This window comes from Chiloscyllium plagiosum, unplaced genomic scaffold (genome assembly GCF_037043375.1).
Source record: "Chiloscyllium plagiosum isolate Xiang-an unplaced genomic scaffold, Cpla_swu_hap1 HiC_scaffold_7, whole genome shotgun sequence".
Classification (NCBI taxonomy): domain Eukaryota; kingdom Metazoa; phylum Chordata; class Chondrichthyes; order Orectolobiformes; family Hemiscylliidae; genus Chiloscyllium; species Chiloscyllium plagiosum.
The window spans coordinates 104,387,434-104,407,892 of record NW_028270145.1 but is presented as its reverse complement, the minus strand read 5'-3'; the positions used below and the strand labels follow the sequence as shown (position 1 = coordinate 104,407,892).

Genomic DNA, 20,459 nt, shown 5'->3' with positions numbered 1-20,459 from the left:
CCACGTCTATACTCGATGGAGATTAGAAGGATGTGGGGGTATCTAATTGAAACTGACAGAATACCGAACAGCAAGGACAGAGTAGATGTTGGGAAGATGTTTTCATTGGTAGGAGAGACTTGGACCCAATAGCATAGCCTTAGAGTAAAGGGAAGACCTTTTAGCATGGAGATAAGGAGAAACTTCTTCAGCCAGAGAGTGGTGAATCTATGGAATTCACTGCAACAGAAAGATGTGGAGGCCAGGGCATTGAGTGTATTTAAAACTGAGATAGATAGGTTCTTGATTGTCAAGGGGATTAAAGATTATCAAGAGAATGTGGAAGAATGGGGTTGAGAAACTTATCACAGCCGGTCAGGCAGCATCTGAGGAACAGGAGAATCAACATTTTGCACATAAGCCCTTTATCAGGAATGATGAAGGGCTTATGCCCAAAACGTCGATTCTCCTGCTCCTCAGATGCTGTCTGACCGGCTCTGCTTTTCCAGCACCAAACTCTCAACACTGATCTCCAGCATCTGCAGTCCTCACTTTCTCCTGAGAAACTTATCAGCTACGATTGAATGGAGCAGACTTGATGGGCTGAATGGCCTAATTTCGATTCCTATGTCGTGTAGTCATATGGCTTTGTAGATTGGTTAACAAGATTAGATCCCATGGAATACAGGGAAAACTAACCATTTGTATACAAAATTGGCTAGAAGGTAGGAGACAGAGGGTGATAGTGAAGGGTTGCTTTTCAGACTGCAGGCCTGTGACCAAGGGTGTGCCACAAGGATCAGAGCTGGGTCCATTGCTTTTTGTCATGTACATAAATGATTTGAATATGAACTTAAGAGTTATTGTTAGTAGATTTGCAGATGACACCAAAATTGGTGATGGAGTGGACAGCAAAAAAAGTTACCTCAGAGTCCAATGGGACCTTGAACCGGTGGCCAATGGGCTGAAGATTGGCAGATGGAATTTAATTTAGATAAATGTGAGGTGCTACATTTTGGAAAAGCAAATCAGGGCAGTACTTATACACTTAATGGTAAGGTCATCAGGAGTGTTGCCGAACAAAGGGAACTTGGAGTGCAGGTTCATAGTTCCTTGAAAATGGATTCACAGGTGGATAGGATAGCGGCATTTGGTATGCTTGTCTTTATTGGTCAGTGCATTGAGTATAGGAGTTGTGGCTGTACAGGACATTACATAGGCCACTTTAGAATACTGCATTCAATTCTGGTCTCCCTGTTAGAGGAAGGATTTTGTGAAACTTGAAAGGATTCAGAAAAGATCTACAAATATGTTGCCAGGCTTGGTGGTTTGAGCTATGGGGAGAGGCTGAATAGGCTGGGGCACGTCGGAGGCTGAGGGGTGACTTTATAGGGGTTTATGAAATCATGAGAGACATAGATAGGGTAGATAATCAAAACTAGAGGGCACAGGCGTAAGGTGAGAGTAGAAAGATTAAAGGGGCAATGTTTTCACGCAGAGGGTAGTGCGTGTATGGAATGAGCTGCCAGAGGAAATGGTAGAGGCAGGTACAATTGCAACATTTCAAAGGCATCTGGATGGGTATATGAATAGGAAGGATTTAAAGGGATATGGGCCAAATGCTGGCAAATGGGACTAGATTCTTTTAGGATATCTGGTCAACAGCGATGAGTTGGACCAAAGAGTCTGTTTCTTAGCAGTACATTTCTCTGCCTCTGTGACTCTACGACAAGATATTTATGCAGTCTGAGATGATTTCCAAGTTTTATGATGCTCTGAAAAGAACTATATTGGCTGAATTTGAGTTAGCGCCTGAAGCATGTTGAAAAATATTTCCTAATATATGAAAACAGTCTGGGGAAACGTACTTTGAACTTCAAAGAATCAGCAAAGTAATTTTGATAGATATGAGCATTAGAACCTGAAACCACATGTGGAGTTTTTGTTTTGTTTGTGATTTTCTGTATGCGCATGTAGATGTTGAAGGAGGTTAGTGTTTCACTAGTAGCGTTGTATATTGATGGTTCATTCCTGTTTATCTGTGATTAAATTTTTATTTATTTGTAATAAATAGTGGTCCTTGTTATGTTCAGAAATGCAGTCAGTGTTTTGTTTTGTTAACTGAAGTGTAATGAACTGTTAAATTGGAAACTCTAGGTATTATTAAGTTGTAGTGACCCAGAGGTAGTGTGGTTTGAGATTAAGTATAAACAGTCTGTTGCATCATGAACGTATGTTTATGACACGATCACATAACATTGATAGGGCAACATGGTGACTCAGTGGTTAGCACTGCTGCCTCATAGCACCAGGGACCTGGGTTCAATTTCATCCTCGGATGACTGTGTGGACTTTGCATGTTCTCCATGCGTCTACGTGGGTTTCTGTTGGGTGCTCCAGTTTCTCCTACAGTACGAAGATGTGCAGGTTTGATAGATTGGCTGTACTGAATTGCTCAAAGTGTCCAGGGATGTACTGGCTAGGCAGATTAGCCATGGGAAATGCAGGGTTACAGGGATGGGTTAGGGGGCTGGGTCTGATGGGATGCTGTTTGCTGGGTCTGTGTGGACTTGATGGGACGAATAGCCTACTTCCATGTTCGAGGGATTATATGATATTGGCAGTCAATGCCAGCATTATTCTGCGAAGAGAGAGCTGAATGACTGTACTGAGAGCAGTAACATGAGTATTCTCTGCAATAATATGTACAAAGTAGTTTTTGGAGCTCTGGTAATCAGGGAATGGTCATTCTCTAGTAGAGTTATAGGATCATTGAGCTTTTACAGCATTGAAACAGACCATTCAACCCATCATGTCAATGCTAGTTATTAAGCATCTATCTATTCTAATCCCATTTTCCAGCACTTGGTCTTGTATGCTTTGGTGGAGAAAGTGAGGACTGTATTATTCATAGCTCATGAAGAGCTTATGCCCGAAACATTGATTCTCACGCTCCTTGGATGCTGCCTGACCTGCTGTGCTTTTCCAGCATTACACTCTCAACTTGTATCCTATGGTGTTTCAAGTGCTCACCTAAACATTTTAAAAATGTCTCAAGGGTTCCTGCCTCCATCTATTGGCCCCTTGGCAAAGTGGAAAAGTTTTTCTCAACCTATTCTATCCAAGCTCTGCGTAATGTTGTAGACCTCAGTCAGGAACACCCTGAGTCATAAAGAAAACAACTCCAGCCTATCTCGTTTGTCTTCATAACTGAATCATTTCCACCCAAACGACATCCTCGTGAATCAGCTCTGTACCCTCTCAGGTCTAGTCATATCCGTCCTGTAGTATGAAACCTGTGGCCTTTCTCAACCTTGCTTCTTGCCTGAGCCGCAGCAACCTACAGGTTAAACCAGCTGTCTCTGTTTAATGAGGTGGCAGCACTAAAGACCTCTGGGACTAAGGTGGTTCCAAAATAAGACAAATGTGTAACAAACTCAGTGTAGAGGAAGTGAGAGCAAGTCTGTATGGTGCAGCACTGAGTGCAAACTGGAGTGCTGTAGCTGCCCACAAGCACAATGAGATGAGTGACTACCTTCTCTCGTATATTTTCCAATCAACCTATTATCATAGAAAATCCATACAGAGTGGAAGCAGGCCATTCAGTCCGTTGAGTCCACTCAGACCCTCTGAAGATCATCTCACCCAGACCCTCCACCCTATCACCTTGCATTTCCCATTTCGAACACACCTAACTTGCATATCCCTGAACACTATACTATATCATATTTGCCAACATTTTGCCCACTTACCAAATCCTTCAATATCTCTTTGTGTAAAGTGTTTCTATCCCTCTCACAAGCTGCCTTTCCACCTATTTTTGTGTCATCTGCTGATTTGGTCACAGTACATTCACTTCCTTCCTCTGAGTGATTAATATATATATAGTAAACAGATGTCACAGCACAGATCCCAGTGGAATCCCATTGGTCACAGATTGTCAATCTGAAAAAGAAACTCTCGTCCTCACTCATTGTTTATGTCCATGAGCCAATTCTGTGACCAATATATGCTAATATACAATTCCCAATACTGTACATTAGGACTTAACCTTTTCTGAGATATCTTGGCAAAAGCCATCTGGAAGTCCAATTGCTATTGATTCCCCTTTATCTACCCCTCAAAAAACTCTAATCGAAGAGTCAGGGACAATATCCATTTTGTGAAGCCGAGCTGACTCTGCTAGATTAGATTATGATTTTCCAGATGTCCTGCTATTACTTCACTAATAATTGATTCCAATATTTTCCAACAATAGGCATTAGACTAATCAGCCTATAATTCCTCACTTTTTGCCCCCCTCCCTTCTGAATAAGGGTGTTTTATTAGCAGTTTTCCATACCTCTGTCACTTCTCCCAATACCAATGAATTTTGGAAAATTGTAAATATTGCATCCATTATCTCCATAGTTGCATCTTTTAAAATTCTAGTGTCCAAGACATCAGGACCAGGGAAATTACCTGCCTTTAGTCCCATTAGCTTGTCTAATACTGCTTCTTTGGTAATGGTGATGATACTTTATTACTTCCCAGTATTCTTTCATATAAATGGGATGTTTGAAGTATCTTTCAGTGTAAAGACTGATGCAAAATGTCTTTTAACTCCTCTGTCATTTCCTTGACCCCCAAAAGGGTCTCTCCAGATTAATCTTCTAATGGGCCATTGTTCACTTTGACCTCTCTCTTTGTTTTTTATATATTTAAAGAAGCTCTTATTGTCAGTTTTTATATTCCTTGCTAGTTTCCCCATTGTATTTTACTTTCACTGACTTTGGCCTCCTTAAATGCTTTTACTTTCAAATTTAATAGTCTCCTTAATGGCTAGTCATGGAATCTTTCCTCCTCACTGGGATATATTTTTGCCTCACCTTTTAAGTTGACAGTGTTACTTATCTTGACTACACAATGGAAAGTAAGGGAAATTGCTGATTTTTGTTGCCTTACCTTCACATTCGTTGTTCAATTACAATCAGTAGAAAAAAAACACATTTCTTCATATCGGAGATAGTTGCTGGATTTGAATTGGAGCTGCCTTTCTACAGCAAGTAGCCATGACAACTTGCATTTTGCACAATAGCTTCAATATAGTATAATGTTCCAAGGTTGTTTTCAGTGGCATATTCAGGGTGGTAGGAGAGAAGAAAACCATTTTCACCCAGTGAGTAGTTAGAGTATGGAATGCACTGCCTGGAAATGTGGTGGATGCAAGTTTAATTGTAATATTCAAGAAGGCATAGAATTAATATTTAGATATAAATGATGTGCAGGAACATGGGCAAAGGACACTGGGTAATAGAACTGGTTCAGGCACAATGGACTGAATGACCTCCTTCCGTGCTGTAACAATTCTGCAATTTTATATATTTCAATATGGTCTCTTCTCATTCTTTTAATCTCCAAAGAATACAAGCCAACCTCCTCCAACCTCTCACTAAAAGAAATTCTCTCCATACCTGGGATCACCTTGTGATCTGTTGCTGCATCCTCTATGTTCCACCTGAAAGCTCAGATATTGACCATCTATTCCAATGTGATTTGCCTGATATGTATGCCTACATCCTGGAGTGAACCCATAAACCTCTAAATGCTAAATAAGGGTAAGGATGGTTAAATATTGTCTGCATTGATCCTGGATACAAGCAATGAATATCCAAATTTCTACCTGAAAATTCCAGTTAGCAACTCTAAGACACAATTTCATTGCTCCTTAAGTACCAAATATTGGGTTTAAGATGTTGCAACAAAAGCTGGATTGTACTTGTGCAACATCTAAAGTATGGTCATCCAACTCATTCCAAGGGAAGAGTATCTTTTATAATGAGGCAATATGTTGTCATAGAGTCCCTACAGTGTGTAAGCCAGCCATTTCGCCCATTGGAGTCCACAACAAATCTCCGAAAGTGTCCCACCCAGACCTGCCCCCTTCCCTATCCCTATAACCCTGATTTTCCATGGCTAATCTACCTACCCTGCATATCCCTGTACAATGTGGGCAATTTAACATGGCCAATCCACCTCACCTGCATGTCAATGGATTGTGGGAGGAAATCAGAGCACCTGGAGGAAATCCACGTAGACACAGGGAAAATGTGCAAACTCCACACAGTGAATCAAACCTGGGTCCCTGGCACTGTGTGACAGCAGTGCTGGCCACTGTGCCATTATCTGGGGTGAGGGCCAAGTTTAACTTAGATTCCCTACAGTATGGAAACAGGCCCTTCAGTCCATACCAACCCTTCGAAGAGTAACCCAACCAGATCCATTCCTCCACATTTACCCCTGACTAATGCACCTAAAGCAATTTAGCATGGTCAATACACCTAACCTGCACATCTTTGGATTGTGGGGGGAAACCAGAGCACCCGGTGAAACCCACGCAGACACGGGGAGAATGTGCAAACTCAACACAGACAGTCACCTGAGGTTGGAGTCGAACCCAGGTCCCTAGCACTGTGAGACAGCAGTGCTAACCATTGAGCCACCATGTCATTTAGTATGTGATGGCTACATACAATATGGGTACGTTTTGGAGGAACTATGATTTTCCTTTACATTCCCAGCCTCATTCCATTTCCCTCTGGCCTTTCCGCAGGGACACTTACCTCCTACTGAGGTCAGATTTCCCCATCTTGAATAGGGAATGACTCTTGTATTTCCTCCCCTGTATCATTCCTAGATTAAACACCCATTAAAAATACACAAGTTTTACAAGTTTGTGAAAGAAGTGGCAAATCCGCTAAGTAGGTGATGGATTCTGAAATGTAATTGTAAAGCATTTTCTCATCTCCAGTTTTTGGTGATGTTTTGCAATTCAGATCTGTTTTAATGCAGTGATTTACAATAGGGATTTTTTTCTGTAATCCATTGATCATACTTGTGTATTTGCGCCAATAAAACAGTTTAATACACTGAGAAATATTACATAAATGCTGACAAAATGTTGGCATGTGCTGTCATGCTTTCTACTGGGATTTAAATGGCTCTATAAAAAATTATTTTTCACAGTTGAAACAATTTTTGAAAAAAAGAAAATCTAACCACCCGCTCCCTTGGATTGATTGACAGGCACAATGTTTTGAAGTTGAACACTTTCTGTTCATTCCCTCCCAGAGAGCACACTATTGTGTGGACAGCTACAGTCATTCTGGGTGCCTGGCTGAGTTTCAAATGCTAATGGGTTTCAACACACTGGGTGTTCTATTTAACTGAGAATGAATGATAGTCTCAGAAAGTCATAATAACAAAGACTGCTGCTTTGTTTCTGGATTGTTGACACAATCTTATAAGGTTATTATTGAGGTCTGAATGTAGTGTAAACTCGATAGAGTCAAAGATTTATAGCACATAAAAAGACCTTTCAGAGCACCACATCCCTGCCAGTGAATAACGGCCACCTAACTATTCTAATCCTATTTCTCTACCCATAGCCATGTATACCTTACGCACCACAATAGCACATTTAAATATTTCTTAAATGTTATGAAGCTTTATTCCTCCAATACCATTATTGGCAGTGTATTCCAGATTCCACCATCCTCTGAGTGAAAATGTTTTTCCTCAAATCTCCTCTAAACCTTCTGCCCCTTACTTTAAATCCATGCCTCTCTGTTTATTGATTCCTCTATCAAGGAGAAAGTTTCTTTCCGTCTACTCTATCTATGCCCCTTATAATTTTATACTCATTAAGTTCCCCCTCAATCTCCGTCACTCAAAGAAAACAGCCTCAGTCTCTTTACAACTGGATGAGGGACTGTGGAACTAAATAAGGGGTGAGAGATGACATGGGCTGAAGTGGGTGGGTGGGGTTTGGAGGGTATGCCCTTAAATATGGAAGGAATTTGGGATATTGCATTAGAGAAGTGAGCCAAGCCTTCTAGTTAGCTCATGTTTTCACAACATTCCTCCTGTACCCCAACCGGCTCCAAAACTGCACTGCAAACCTGACGACAGTGTGAAAAGACAAAAAAAAGTCACATGTGACTTTTTTTTGTAGGTTATGAGCCACAACTGTGCACAGGTAGGTTTTCCAGATCCTGAAGGAAATTCAGCCCCAGAATTTGAATAAAAATTATTTTGCACTCCATGCATGCAGTGTCTTATTGGAGTAGAATTCTTTCAATGCTTCCAGAGCTGAATGAAGTGATTCATAGAGTCATAGAGATGTACAGCATGGAAACAGACCCTTTGGTCCAACCTGCCCATGCGACCAGATATCCTGACCATATATTGAGGGCGGCATGGTGGCACAGTGATTAGCACTGCTGCCTCACAGCGTCAGACACCCGGGTTCAATTCCCGCCTCAGGCAACTGTCTGTGTGGAGTTTACAGATTCTCCCCGTGTCTGTGTGGGTTTCCTCCAGGTGCTCCGGTTTCCTCCCACAGTCTAAAAATGTGCAGGTTAGGTGAATTGGCCATGCTAAATTGCCCATAGTGTGAGGTGAAGGGGTAAATGTAGGGGAATGGATCTGGGTGGGTTGCTCTTTGGAGGGTCAGTGTGGACTTGTTGGGCCGAAGGGCCTGTTTCCACACTGTAAATAATCTAATCTAATCCAATCTAGTCCCACCTGACAGCACCTGGCCCATATCCCTCCAAACCCTTCCTATTCATATACCCATCCAAATGCCTCTTAAATGTTACAATTGTACTAGCCTCCATCACTTCGTTTGGCAGCTCATTCCATACACGTACCAGCCTCTGTGTGAAAAAGTTTCCCCTTAGGTCTCTTTTATGTCTTTCCCTAGGTAATCCAAGATGGTGGATGGAAAACATTTCTGGCTGTAACAGCTGCTCTGTTTTTGAGTTTTTTTTTAGATTCCTCTTTTGAGAGTTACAGATCAGCAAAACTGAAGAAACACCTGCGTTTGGACTAAATATTCAGTGTGATTAGCAAGTGTGGGAAAACAAATCACTCATTTGGGACTGATAGATAATTTGAGATGTCTTCTATCATCTAGGCCTATTACTCTACAGTGCCCAAACAATATCATTCCATCTCTGTTTCCTGCTCCTCATTTAAAACCTTCCTTAAAACTGTAGTGATGTTGTCACTTTCAGAAGTTATTTTAGTCTTAGGCTTGTTTTTGAAGAGAAGTTACAAGGCAGAAGTAAGCTGTCTCTGAGAAAGGAAACAATTTGTGAGGCCTTGGAAGTTGGAACAATGGAAGCAGCCTGAGTTTGTCCAGCTCTCTCAGACCAGACTTTCTAGTCTTTTTCTTTATGATTAGTTTTAAGCACAAGACATTGGGGTCTTGAAAGAGTTGGAAGCTTCAATGAATATCTCCTGGTTGCTATTTTCTCTGAAATTGCCCTTGGTGCTTTTTCCCCTTGGATTGGAGAACTGTATGTGAGAATTTGTGTCTGAGTTTGCCTTTTTATGGGATGTTAATTAGTAATAGGTACCGTATCTATTTTTCGGTTGTGTTTTCCAATAGCTGAGTTATTCTAAATTCCTCTTTGTTTTGCATTTTAACAACAGTGTTTAAATAAATTGTGTTTTACTTAACATCGAGTAGTTTGCATCTGAAACACAACACTTCACATCTACCTTTAAAATAAGAAAAATGTTGTGGTCTCGGCTACCTCCTTAAATTATTTTGAAGGAGTCTGGTTGGTCCATACCAAAATCCTTATTCATAGAACAGAGAACAGTACAACACAGGAACAGGCCCTTCAGCCCACTATATCTGTGCCGACCACAAGACCATTCTAAACCACTCCCATCTGCCTGCACATAGTCCACATCCCTCTATTCCTTGCTTTTCATGTATCTGTCCAAGTGCCTCGTAAACTCTGTGTGTAAAAAAAACACTGTTGAAACTGTGTAAAAAAAACTTTCCTTGCAATCTCCCTTAAATATTTCCCCTTTCGCATTAAACCTATTGCCCTGAGTATTTGATATTTTCACTCTGGAAAGAAGACCCCCAACTATCCACTATATATCATTTTATATGCTTCTATCAGGTCGTCCATCAGCCTCTGAGACTAATGAAAACAATTAGTGCTTGGCTAATCTCTGCTTATAGCTAATACTCTCCAGCCCATGCATCATCCTGGTAAACCTCTTTTGCACTTTCTCTAAAGCCTTCACATCCTTCCGATAGTGTGGTGACCAGAACTGCACACAACACTCCAAATGTGGCCAAACTGAAGTCTTATACAGCTGCAACTGTTAGCCACTTGTCTAACTTCTTTGTTATTTGTCCCTGAGATGCAGATGTTGCTGGATGACCAGCATTTATTCTGTATCCCTAATTGTCCATTGAATTGAGTGGCTTGCTACAGCTTTTTCATAGGGCAGTTAAGAGTCAAACATATTGTTGTAGGTCTGGAGTCACATAGAGGCCAGACCAGGTAAGAGTGGAGGTTTCCTTCCCTAACAGCATTAGTCATGATGCAGAGGTGTCAGCATTGGACTGGAGTGGGAGAAAGTGAGGACTGCAGATGCTGGAGACCAGAGTTGAAAAGTGTGGTGCTGGAAAAGCGCAGCAGGTCAGTCAGGTCAGGACCCCTTCCCCCCACCTTATCTCAGTCCCAACCCCTAAATTCAGCACCGCCCTCTTGACCTGCAATCTGCTTCCCGACCTCTCCGCCCCCACCCCTTCTCCAGCCTATCACCCTCACCTCCTTCCACCGATCGTATTCGCAGCATCCCTCCCCCAAATCCCCCCGCCCACCACCACCCTTTGCCTACCAGCCTCATTCCTGAAGAAGGGCTTATGCCCGAAACGTCGATTTTTCTGCTCCTCGATTGGACTGGAGTGGACAAAGTCAGAAGTGACACGACACCAGGATATAGTCCAACAGGTTTATTTGAAATGACAAGCTTTCAGAACGCTGCTCCTTCGTTAGTTGAAGTGACTTATGGATGCAGTGATATTACTGCTATATCACTGTGCGACTAATGTTGGACAAAATTTTACTTTTCAAGGCTTCTTTGGCAAACAAACCAAACTCAATCTTGATTAAACAGTAATTAATAGGTAACAAATGCATCAAGCTACAGAAAAAAAAGTAGCTTTCACATTGACAAATAAAGACAAAATATTCCCTTAAAAATGCTTTTTTGCATCATTTCCACTGTCACTGATATAACATTCCAGGTATAGTCCCACAGACAATTCAAGCTCTCCAGTGGAAGTTCAAATACTCAAGGTCTAAATTTATAATCTCCTTCAATAATCATTCTGCTTCCTGCATACATTTTCCTAATCCAATTATCATCAGCACAGCACACCTCAACAGCTTCCCATTTCTGAAATCCTCAGGAGCCCAATCTGTTCTGTTCCGTTTCTTCTTTGTAATCTATTCATTGGCAAGTGGATGTCATCGGCTGAACCATTATTTATTGCCCGTCCCTCAATGCCCTTGCAAAAGTGACATCTTGAACCGCAGCAGTCCATTCTGGGTAAATCCCTCCACAACGCTGTTGACAGATCATTCAGGGATTTTTAATTCAAGGAACGGTGATACACTTCCAAATCAGGATGGTGAGTGACTTGAAGAGGAACTTGCAGTTGGTGGTGTTCCCATGTAGCCGTTGCCCTTGTTCTTCTAGATGATACAGCTCATGGGATGCACTGTTTGGAGTGCGCAGTTTCAATCAATACATTGGAAAGAAAGTTTGATTGGTTTCTGAAAAGGAAGATTGTGCAGGATTACAGGGAGAAGGCAGGTGGAAGCCTTTTGGTGAATTCTCACTTGAAGAACTAGTGCAGACACAATGGCTTCCATCTACACAATCGAAAAGTGTGGCACCAGAAAATCACAGCAGGTCAGGCAGCAGCTGAGGAGCAGGAGAGTCGAACAGGAATTCCTGATGAAGGGCTTAGACCCAAAATGTCACCTCTCCTGCTCCTCGGGTGCTGCCTGATCTGCTGTGCTTTTCCAGCGCCACACTTTTGGACTCTGATCTCCAGCATCTGCAGTCCTCACTTTCTCCTACTACACTATGGCAGTTTTGTATTTCTCTGACAATCGAGTGTGGTGTGTATGGAATGATGCACTGTTTGCAGGCTGCTAGTCTGACAGTCAAACCATCTAACTAATAGGATGGTTTTAATAATGACTTTCCTATGTTTGGAAGAAGGGAGGGACTGTTATACCTGCTGTCCTAATCATTTTAAATCTACTATTAACATAATAATAACAGCTATTAGCTGGTTATTATCTCTTTGCTGTTTGTGGAATCTTGCTGTGTGTACGTTCACTTCCATTCCCTACCACACAGCAGTGACGACTTTAAAAAGAGTCCTTTATCGGCGGGAATGTTTTGAATGTCCAGTGGTATGGAAGTGCCCCATAAGTCCAATCCATTTTGAATATGAAAGAAATTGTAATTTGAAAGTGCAACTATTTCAGTCTAAATTCTAAATAGTTTCAGATTGATGACTGAACTCTGACATGGGAAATCACCATTAGCTTCCAAGAAATAAAGACTGATTTTTTTTTTCCCCTGTTTGTTCATTGTTGACTAAAAAAAAATTAATTGTTACTGGTGCAACTTTCAGACCTACTCCAGCTGTTACTTACAGATAGACGATCATTGACACTGTTAGTTTGGTCCATCTCAAACTGTTATTTATTTCTTTGTACAGGCGTTCGTAGGAAACTCCAACGCAGACACTGTTGTGCACCACAAGTTGCAAAACTCAATCAAAGCCAGGTTCTTGCGGTTTGTTCCTCTTGATTGGAATCCTAATGGAAGAATCGGAATGAGGGTTGAAGTTTATGGCTGCTCTTACAGTGAGTATGAGACACTCAGAAGTCAATTGCATGGATATAAGTTTACTCGCTGAGCTGGAAGGTTTGTTTTCAGACATTTCGTCACCATACTAGGTAACATCATCAGTGAGCCTCCGGTGAAGCACTGGTGGTATGGCCTGCTTTTTATTTATGTGTTTAGGTTTCCTTGGGTTTGTGACATCATTTCCTGTGGTGATGTCATTTCCTGTTCTTTTTTTAGGAGTTGGTAAATTGGATCCAAGTGAATGTGTTAGTTGATTCAGTTCCGGTTGGAATGCCACTCTTCTAGGAATTCTTGTGCATGTCTCTGTTTGGCTTGTCCTAGGATTGATGTGTTGTCTCAGTCGAAGTGGTGTCCTTCTTCACCTGTATGTAAAGATACTAGTGAGAGTGGGTCATGTCTTTTTGTGGCTCGTTGATGTTCATGTATTCTGATCCTAGTTTTTTGCCTGTTTGTCCAATGTAGTTTTACAGTCAATTGCATGTTTATCGACAGGTGGGGCCTTTAGCATTGGGTACTTCCATGAAATCTGTACAACAACAGTTTGCATTGATAAAGCACCATGAACACTATAAAATATCCAAAGGTGCACAGTGGTACAAAATATTGCAAGCGACCACATACGCGATACTTGGTCGCAAAGGTGGGTGCCATGACATTTCAATGCCAGTGTTGGACTGGGGTAGACATCTGTTTACAAAGTCAGAAGTCACATGACACCAGGGTACAGCCCAAATGGTTTATTTGAAATCACAAGCTTTCAAAGCATGCTCCTTCATCACCTGACGAAGAACAATGCTCTGAAAGCTTGTGATTTCAAATAAACCTGTTGGACTGTAACCTGGTGTCATGTGACTTCTGACTTTGTAAACAGTTGGGTAGTATGCATATGGAACAAACTGCCAAAGGATGTGGTAGAGGCGGGTCCAATTACAACATTGAAAAGACTTTTGGCCAGGTATGTGAATAGGAAAGATTTAGAGATACATGGACCAAATGCTGGGAAATGGGACTGGTTCGGTTAGGAATCCTGGTTGGCATGGACAAATTGGGTCAAAGAGTTTCTGTGCTGTATGACTCCATGTCTCTCTGAAGCAGTATCATGGTATTATTGCTGGACTGATAGGGGGTGAGCTGACCACTCAATTGGCTTGCAATTCAGAGCGATATCAGCAGCATAGGTTCAATTTCCACATCTGCTGAGGCTACCTTGAAGGATTGTCCTTCTCAACCTCTTCCCTTGCCTCTCTATGAGAGAGTGAGCCTGTGAACTAGCTGGATTAATAGATTGGAGGCTGTGGCAAAAAATATGGCGAGGGAGGTTCAAATGCTGCCATAGTGGCTGGTGAAATGTTACGCAATTACTGTATCTGGAAGTAAAAGCTAATCCAAGTAATAAAATTATCATTTCTTTTTTTGGAAAGAGGTTCACCAACATCCTCCTGAGAAGGAAGTCTGATATCCTTACCTTTTCTGTTGCGATTATGATATCAAACCTGCAGCAGTGTCTGAAGACAGCTCATCTAGACTCACTCTGTTGCTCACTCCGTTTCTCTCTCTATGGATGCTGCTAGATCTGCTGAGTTTCTCCAGCACTGTTCATTTTTATTTCAGATTTCCAGCATCTGCAGCATTTTGCGGCAGTATGCTTGACTCTTAACTGCCCTCTGAAATGCTCGATCAAACTGCTCAGTTCAAAGGACCTGAGAGATGGTCAACAAATGTTGACTTTGCCACACCCCATTAAGGCATAAAAGGGATCTGAAAGCTTGGTGAATGAAGTAGGTTTTAAGGATGGAAGTGTCAGGTTGAGAGGCAGAGACATTTAAGACGGCAAGACCATGAAATTATAAGAAATAGAAACAGAAACAGGCAGCCCCTTAAAGCTGCCCTGTCATTCTATATAATTATAGCTGACCCAACATTCCTCATGTCCACTTTGCTGTCCTTTCCCCCTAATCTTTAATTCCCCGACTGATCAATAATCTATCTGTCACAGCTGTAAATACAGAGGAACCTCGATTATCCAAATGAGATGGGCGGGCACTATTCCGTTCGGATAATCAATTAATCGGTTAATCGATTCAATGCTTTTCCTCTGCGGCTCAGAGTTTTCTAAGTCTGCTCCCGATTCAGGACTCAAGGCAGCAGCATACAACGCGCAAGCCCTCCCCCTCCCTCGCCCAAACCTGTCCAACACCGTCCCCCACCCGCACCCTGCACCCGTCCCCCTGCGCTCTCAAGCCCCATCCACCCCCACCCCCTCTCTGGGGCAGCTGGACTGGGCATCAACAACAAGACTGCTGCTGCTGCTGCCTTTTGGGGGGTGAGTGAGTCTCCAAACAGTGCATGCACGTGCGCACACACACACGCATGCACACTCACACACACATGCACACACACACGCATGCACACACACACACAATGTTTTACTACTACTTTTTGACAGGTTCCACGTTTACCCTGTGCAGGGCAATGTTGGAGAGATTATCTGGGGAAGGGCGGGTTTAGGGTACACCCCTTGTGTAGAACTCCAGGGAAAGTGTGGGGAGAGAGAGAGAGCGGGCGGGCAGTCAGACATTTGGAGACAGTGCCTGTTTAATCATTGAAATCAGTGTTGGAAGCACGTCTTTGATATAATGTTTCTATCAGGACCTTGCGATCTCCTTCAGATAATCCGATATTTAGATAATTGATATTCGGATAATCGAGGTTCCTCTGTATACACAAGCTCTGTGTTCCCACAGCTCTCTGTGGCAAGGAGTTCCAAAGACCCAACACTCTGAGAGAAGAAATTCCTTCTCATTGTTGTCTTAAATAGGCACCCCTTTGATCTGAGAACATGCTCTCTGGTTCTAGGTCTTTCAGGGGAAAGAATTGTAGAGTTTTGTCATGCATTGGCCATCATGGGAGTGTCATAGTCCAGTCAACCACTAATCATTATTTGGAATATTGCATACAGTTCTGGTCACCACTTTACCTGAATGGTGTGGCCACTTTGGAGAGGATGCAGGAAACGTTTACTAGGATGTTGCCTGGTTTGGCGGATTTTAGCTATGAAGAAAAGTTGGATTAACTGTTTTCACTGGAAGGCAGGAGTTTTAGGAGTGACCTGATAGAAGTTTATAAGATTGCGAATGGCATGGATAGAGTGGAAAGTTTGAAGCTTTTTCCCAGGGTGGAGGGGTGAATTACTAGGGGACAAAAGTTCAAGGTGCAGGGGGAGATGTTTAGAAGAGATGTGCGAGGCAAGTTTTTCACACAAAAGCTGGTGAGTGTCTGAAGAGTGCTGCCAAGGGAGGCGGTGGATGCAGACACTATAGCAGCATTCAAGAAACACCTGGATGAATGCGTGAATAGGAAGGGAATAAAGGGATATGGATCCTGTAAGTGAAGACAGTTTGAGTATGGAAGGACAAAATGTATATGTACAGGTTTGGTGTGCTGAAGGGCCTGTTCCTCTGCTGTATTGTTCTTTGTTCATAGGCTTGACCTGTCCTCATCACCTTCATGTATCATCTCTGCCCCAGCAATAATCCAGATGTACAAATGGTAAAATAATTCCAACCACATTTGCACTCTATATCTTCCTGCAACAAACACAGAGAATGCTAGAGAAACTCAACAGGTCTGGCAGCATCTATGGGTGTGAGAAAAACAGAGTTAACATTTAACTGTTGGACTCAAGTGACTCAAATGTTGGAGTATCCCTTAACCCTGTAAACATAAAGGACAAAACACAGGTTTATGCTACCTGTTTTCAGAATGTAACAGTTTTAAAGGAATGATCACTTAAAGTCTTATGCATGATGCATGATTGCAAAACTTGACATTTAATGACAGTTAGGACCTGGAATGGTCTGGAGTGTACATGTTCAGGCAAAACATTGGAAAAGGAATTAGATTGATATATGAAAGGGAATGTTATGTAGGGTTATGGATTGTGCAGAGTTAATGGTAACTGTTGGATTCAAAGCATTAACTCAATTTCTCTGTCCACAGATACTGTATAGCTGCTGAGTCTCTTCAACATTTTCAATGTCAATTTCATATTTCCAGTATCTGCTGTGTTTAGCTTTTATGATGCACTTCGACAGTCTACTAAAGAGTGATGTTTCTCCTTTATTGTCAATCTCACCCCACTACACTCAAAGCATCCTGCCGAAGGCATGAATACATCTTCAGTTATAATAATGACAGATTTATATTTACTTCATATTCCACATTTTACCAAAGACAGCTGAGCTCAAGGCCGCTTGTGGGTGGTGCGATAAAATCCTGGAATTTCAAGAAGCCCGTATTGGAGGGGTGCAGACATGTCAGGGAGCGATACAGCTGGCAGACATTGAAGACACAGGGAGGGCCAGATTACGGAGGCTTTTAAATACAAGATTGTTTATATAACTCCCACATGAGATGCGGCCGTCGCTGTCTGGCCACATTATTGTCTGTCCTTTGTGTGATGGTTGTGGCTTTGTAAGGTGCTGTCTAAGAAGCCTTGATGAATCTCTGTATTTTGTAAATAGTACACACTGCTGCTATTGAATGTCGGTGGTGAAGGACGTGGTTGTTTGTCAATGTGGTGCCAATCAAGCAGGCTGCTTTGTCCTGGATGGTGTCAAGCTTCTTGAGTGTTGTTGATGCACTCATTCAAGCAAGTATTCCATCACACTCTTGACTTATACCTTATAGATGGTGAATGGGGTTTGGGGAATGGGAAGGTAAGTTACTCGCTGTAGTATTCCTAGGCCCTGACCTGTTCTTGAAGGCACAGTACTTATATGGTGAGTCCAGTTGAGCTTCTGATCAATGGTAATCCGCGGGTTATTGGTAGTGTGGGATTCAATGATAGTAAAGCCTTTGAATGGCATGGCGCAGAGATTACCTATTAGTGGAGATTCTAATTGCCTCGATGAGACGTTCTTCCTCCAGGCGTCAGGTGGTTCGGGTTTTGTGGTGGAGGAGGCCCTGGACTTGCATGTCCTTGGCAGAGTGGGAGGGGGAGTTAAAGTGTTTGGCCATCGGGTGGTGGGGTTGCTTCATGTGTATGTCCCAGAGACCCTCCAACCACATGGGATCAATGTGCATTTCACCAGTTTCCTCATTTCCCCTCCCCCCACCTTATCCCAGATCCAAGCTTCCAACTCAGCACCACCCTCTTGATCTCCTACCTGTCCATCTTCCTTCCCACCTCTCGGCTCCACTCTCCTCTCCGACTTATCACCATCACCCCCGACCTCCATCTATCTATTGCCTTCCCAACTACCTTCTCCCTAGCCCCACCCCCCTCCCATTTATCTCTCAGCCCACTTGAGCCACTAGTCTCATTCCTGATGAAGGGCTTATGCCCAAAATGTCGATTCTCCTGCTCCTTGGATGCTGCCTGCCCTGCTGTACTTTTCCAGCACCACAATCTTCTACTTCAGAATGGTCAACATCAGGTCAACATTTGTTGTCAGTTCCCAGTTGTCCCTGGGAAGGTGGTGGCAGTGATTACTTGAGACACTGGAAGCCCTTTCCCTGTAGCTGGTTAAGATCAGGGTGCTGCTTAACTGGGAGCTGATGTTAGTGAGCGCAATGAGTGAACAAGATCTACTGTGGTTTAGGATGTGAGTGGCAGAGTTTTGGATGACCTCCAATTCACAGATTGTGGAATGTTGGCATCTAACCATTTGTCACACCCCACTGTAGCAGTGCACTGGAAATCATGCTCTAATATTCCCGGAGTCAGCACAGATTTGTTTTAAAAGTACATACATATTCCCCAATTTGCCTGTTTTTCAGACCCAGGTTAATATATTGCATAGACCAGTTTTCTGTATTTAACAAGATGTAACAAGTAATTAACCTCCAACTACAGGGTGGCAGTTATATATTTTTTTTCTTTTTTTTTAACCCCCACACTACCGCCTAACTGCGGTAGTGCTTATTTTTCCCCTGCACCCATAATTGCGTGTGCAGGTGTGAGACACTGTGAAAGACACAGGGTGTACAAATCTTTATTCAGCTTCCGCCACCAGGAAGAAAGGAAACACCCAAGTGACCAGTGACAAGCAGTGCCCTTCACATCAAAAGGCAAGGCTGAGTGATCAAACAGTGAAGGGGAGGGCAGGGATTAAATCAAAACAGAGTTGAAGGGGGAAATAATGCACTCCACTCCCTGCGGTGCCCACCTTTCCCTGAATAGCTCAAGGGTGTTGGTGGACACCGCGTGCTCCTTCTCCAGAGACACGAGGCGGTCCTCAGACCTGCCCTCCCCACTCCCTACTGGGTGAGAGTGACAGTTATAAACTGTTGGAGTTTAATAAGACTAATTAAAAGTTTAATTCCTTACAACACACACACACACACACACAAATAAAAATTTCAGTGGTTTATATTCACAAGATTTGTAAAGATTTTAGAGTCATAGAGATGTACAGCATAGAAACAAATCCTTCAGTCCAACTCATCCATGCTGATCAAATATCCTCAATTAATCTAGTCCCAGCATTTGGCCCATCTCCCTCAAAACTCTTCCTATTTATGCACCCATCCCTTTTAAATGTCATAATTATACCAGCCTCCACCACTTCCTCTGGCAGTTCATTCCATACATCTTCCACTCTCTGTGAAAAAGTTGACTCTTGGTTTCTTTTTAAGTCTTACGCCTCTCACCTTAAATCTATGCCCTCTAGCTATGAACACACCTACCCTGGGGAGAATACCTTAACTATTCACCCTCTCCATGACCCTCATGATTTTATAAACCTCTATAAGGTCACCCCTCAGCCTCTGACGCTCCAGGGAAAACAGCTCCAGCCTATTCAGCCTCTCCCTATAGCTCAAACTCTCCAACCCTGGCAACATCTTTGTAAATCTTTTCTGAACCCTTTCAAGTTTCCCAACCCTTGCAGATCAGAAGTTTACATCTCAGCCTTCCTTATCGGATGCTTCCACTGGTTTTGTGTAAGAGCTCTGCCTTATCAATTAAAATTAAAGCTGACAGCAACTTTTGAAGGAAATATAAACTTTTTTATCAGATTTCAAGCGACTTACTGCAGAAAATGGAGAGAGCTCCTGGCTGGTGGAGACTCAGTCATTTCCCTGTATCTTAACTCCAACCCCAAGTTACTCGGTTACATAGAACCATAGAGTCCCTACAGTGTGGAAACAGGCCATTTGGCCCAGTAAGTCCACACCAACCCTCTGAAGAGCCATTCTCCCACCCTATTATTCTAGATTTACCCCTTACTAATGCACCTAAGCTATACCTCCTTGAACACTATGGGCAACTATAGCATGGCTAACTATGGGCAACTTAGCATGGCTAATTCACTAACCTCCACATCTTTGGACTGTGGAAGAAAACCAGAACACCAGGAGGAAACCCATGCAGGCACAGGGAGAAGGTGCCAACTCCACACAGTCACCCGAGGGTGGAATCAAACCCAAACCCTGGCGCCAGGAGGTAGCAGTGTTAACCATTCAGCCACAGTGCTGCCCTAAAGTGAGCCAATCACATGATTGTTGGCAGGTAACTGATTACTTGTCCATTGACCAATTAACTTCTTGTTAACGACCAGAGCTGAATCTGTACACAACCTGTCAGCTTTATGTCATCCTCAACCCAAATGCTATTCATTCAGATCACTATTTGCACAATACTGCTTGCAAAATGTCTGGAGTTAAGAGTCAACTGATGACCATAAATCCATTATCAATTGTCGGAAGAACCCATCTGGTTCATTAATGTC

General features: G+C 42.7%; 1 protein-coding gene across 3 annotated transcripts in view; it reads left to right on the top strand.

The window, feature by feature from the left end:
• Window positions 1-20,459, top strand: part of LOC122551782 (contactin-associated protein-like 5) — a 1,118,157-nt gene that overhangs the window by 457,858 nt on the left and 639,840 nt on the right. For all 3 annotated transcript variants that reach the window (XM_087989332.1, XM_043694246.2, XM_087989333.1), the window contains exon 4: window positions 12,575-12,722. In XM_087989332.1, the coding sequence (XP_087845458.1) occupies window positions 12,575-12,722 (148 nt within the window). The remainder of the gene's footprint in view (window positions 1-12,574; window positions 12,723-20,459) is intronic.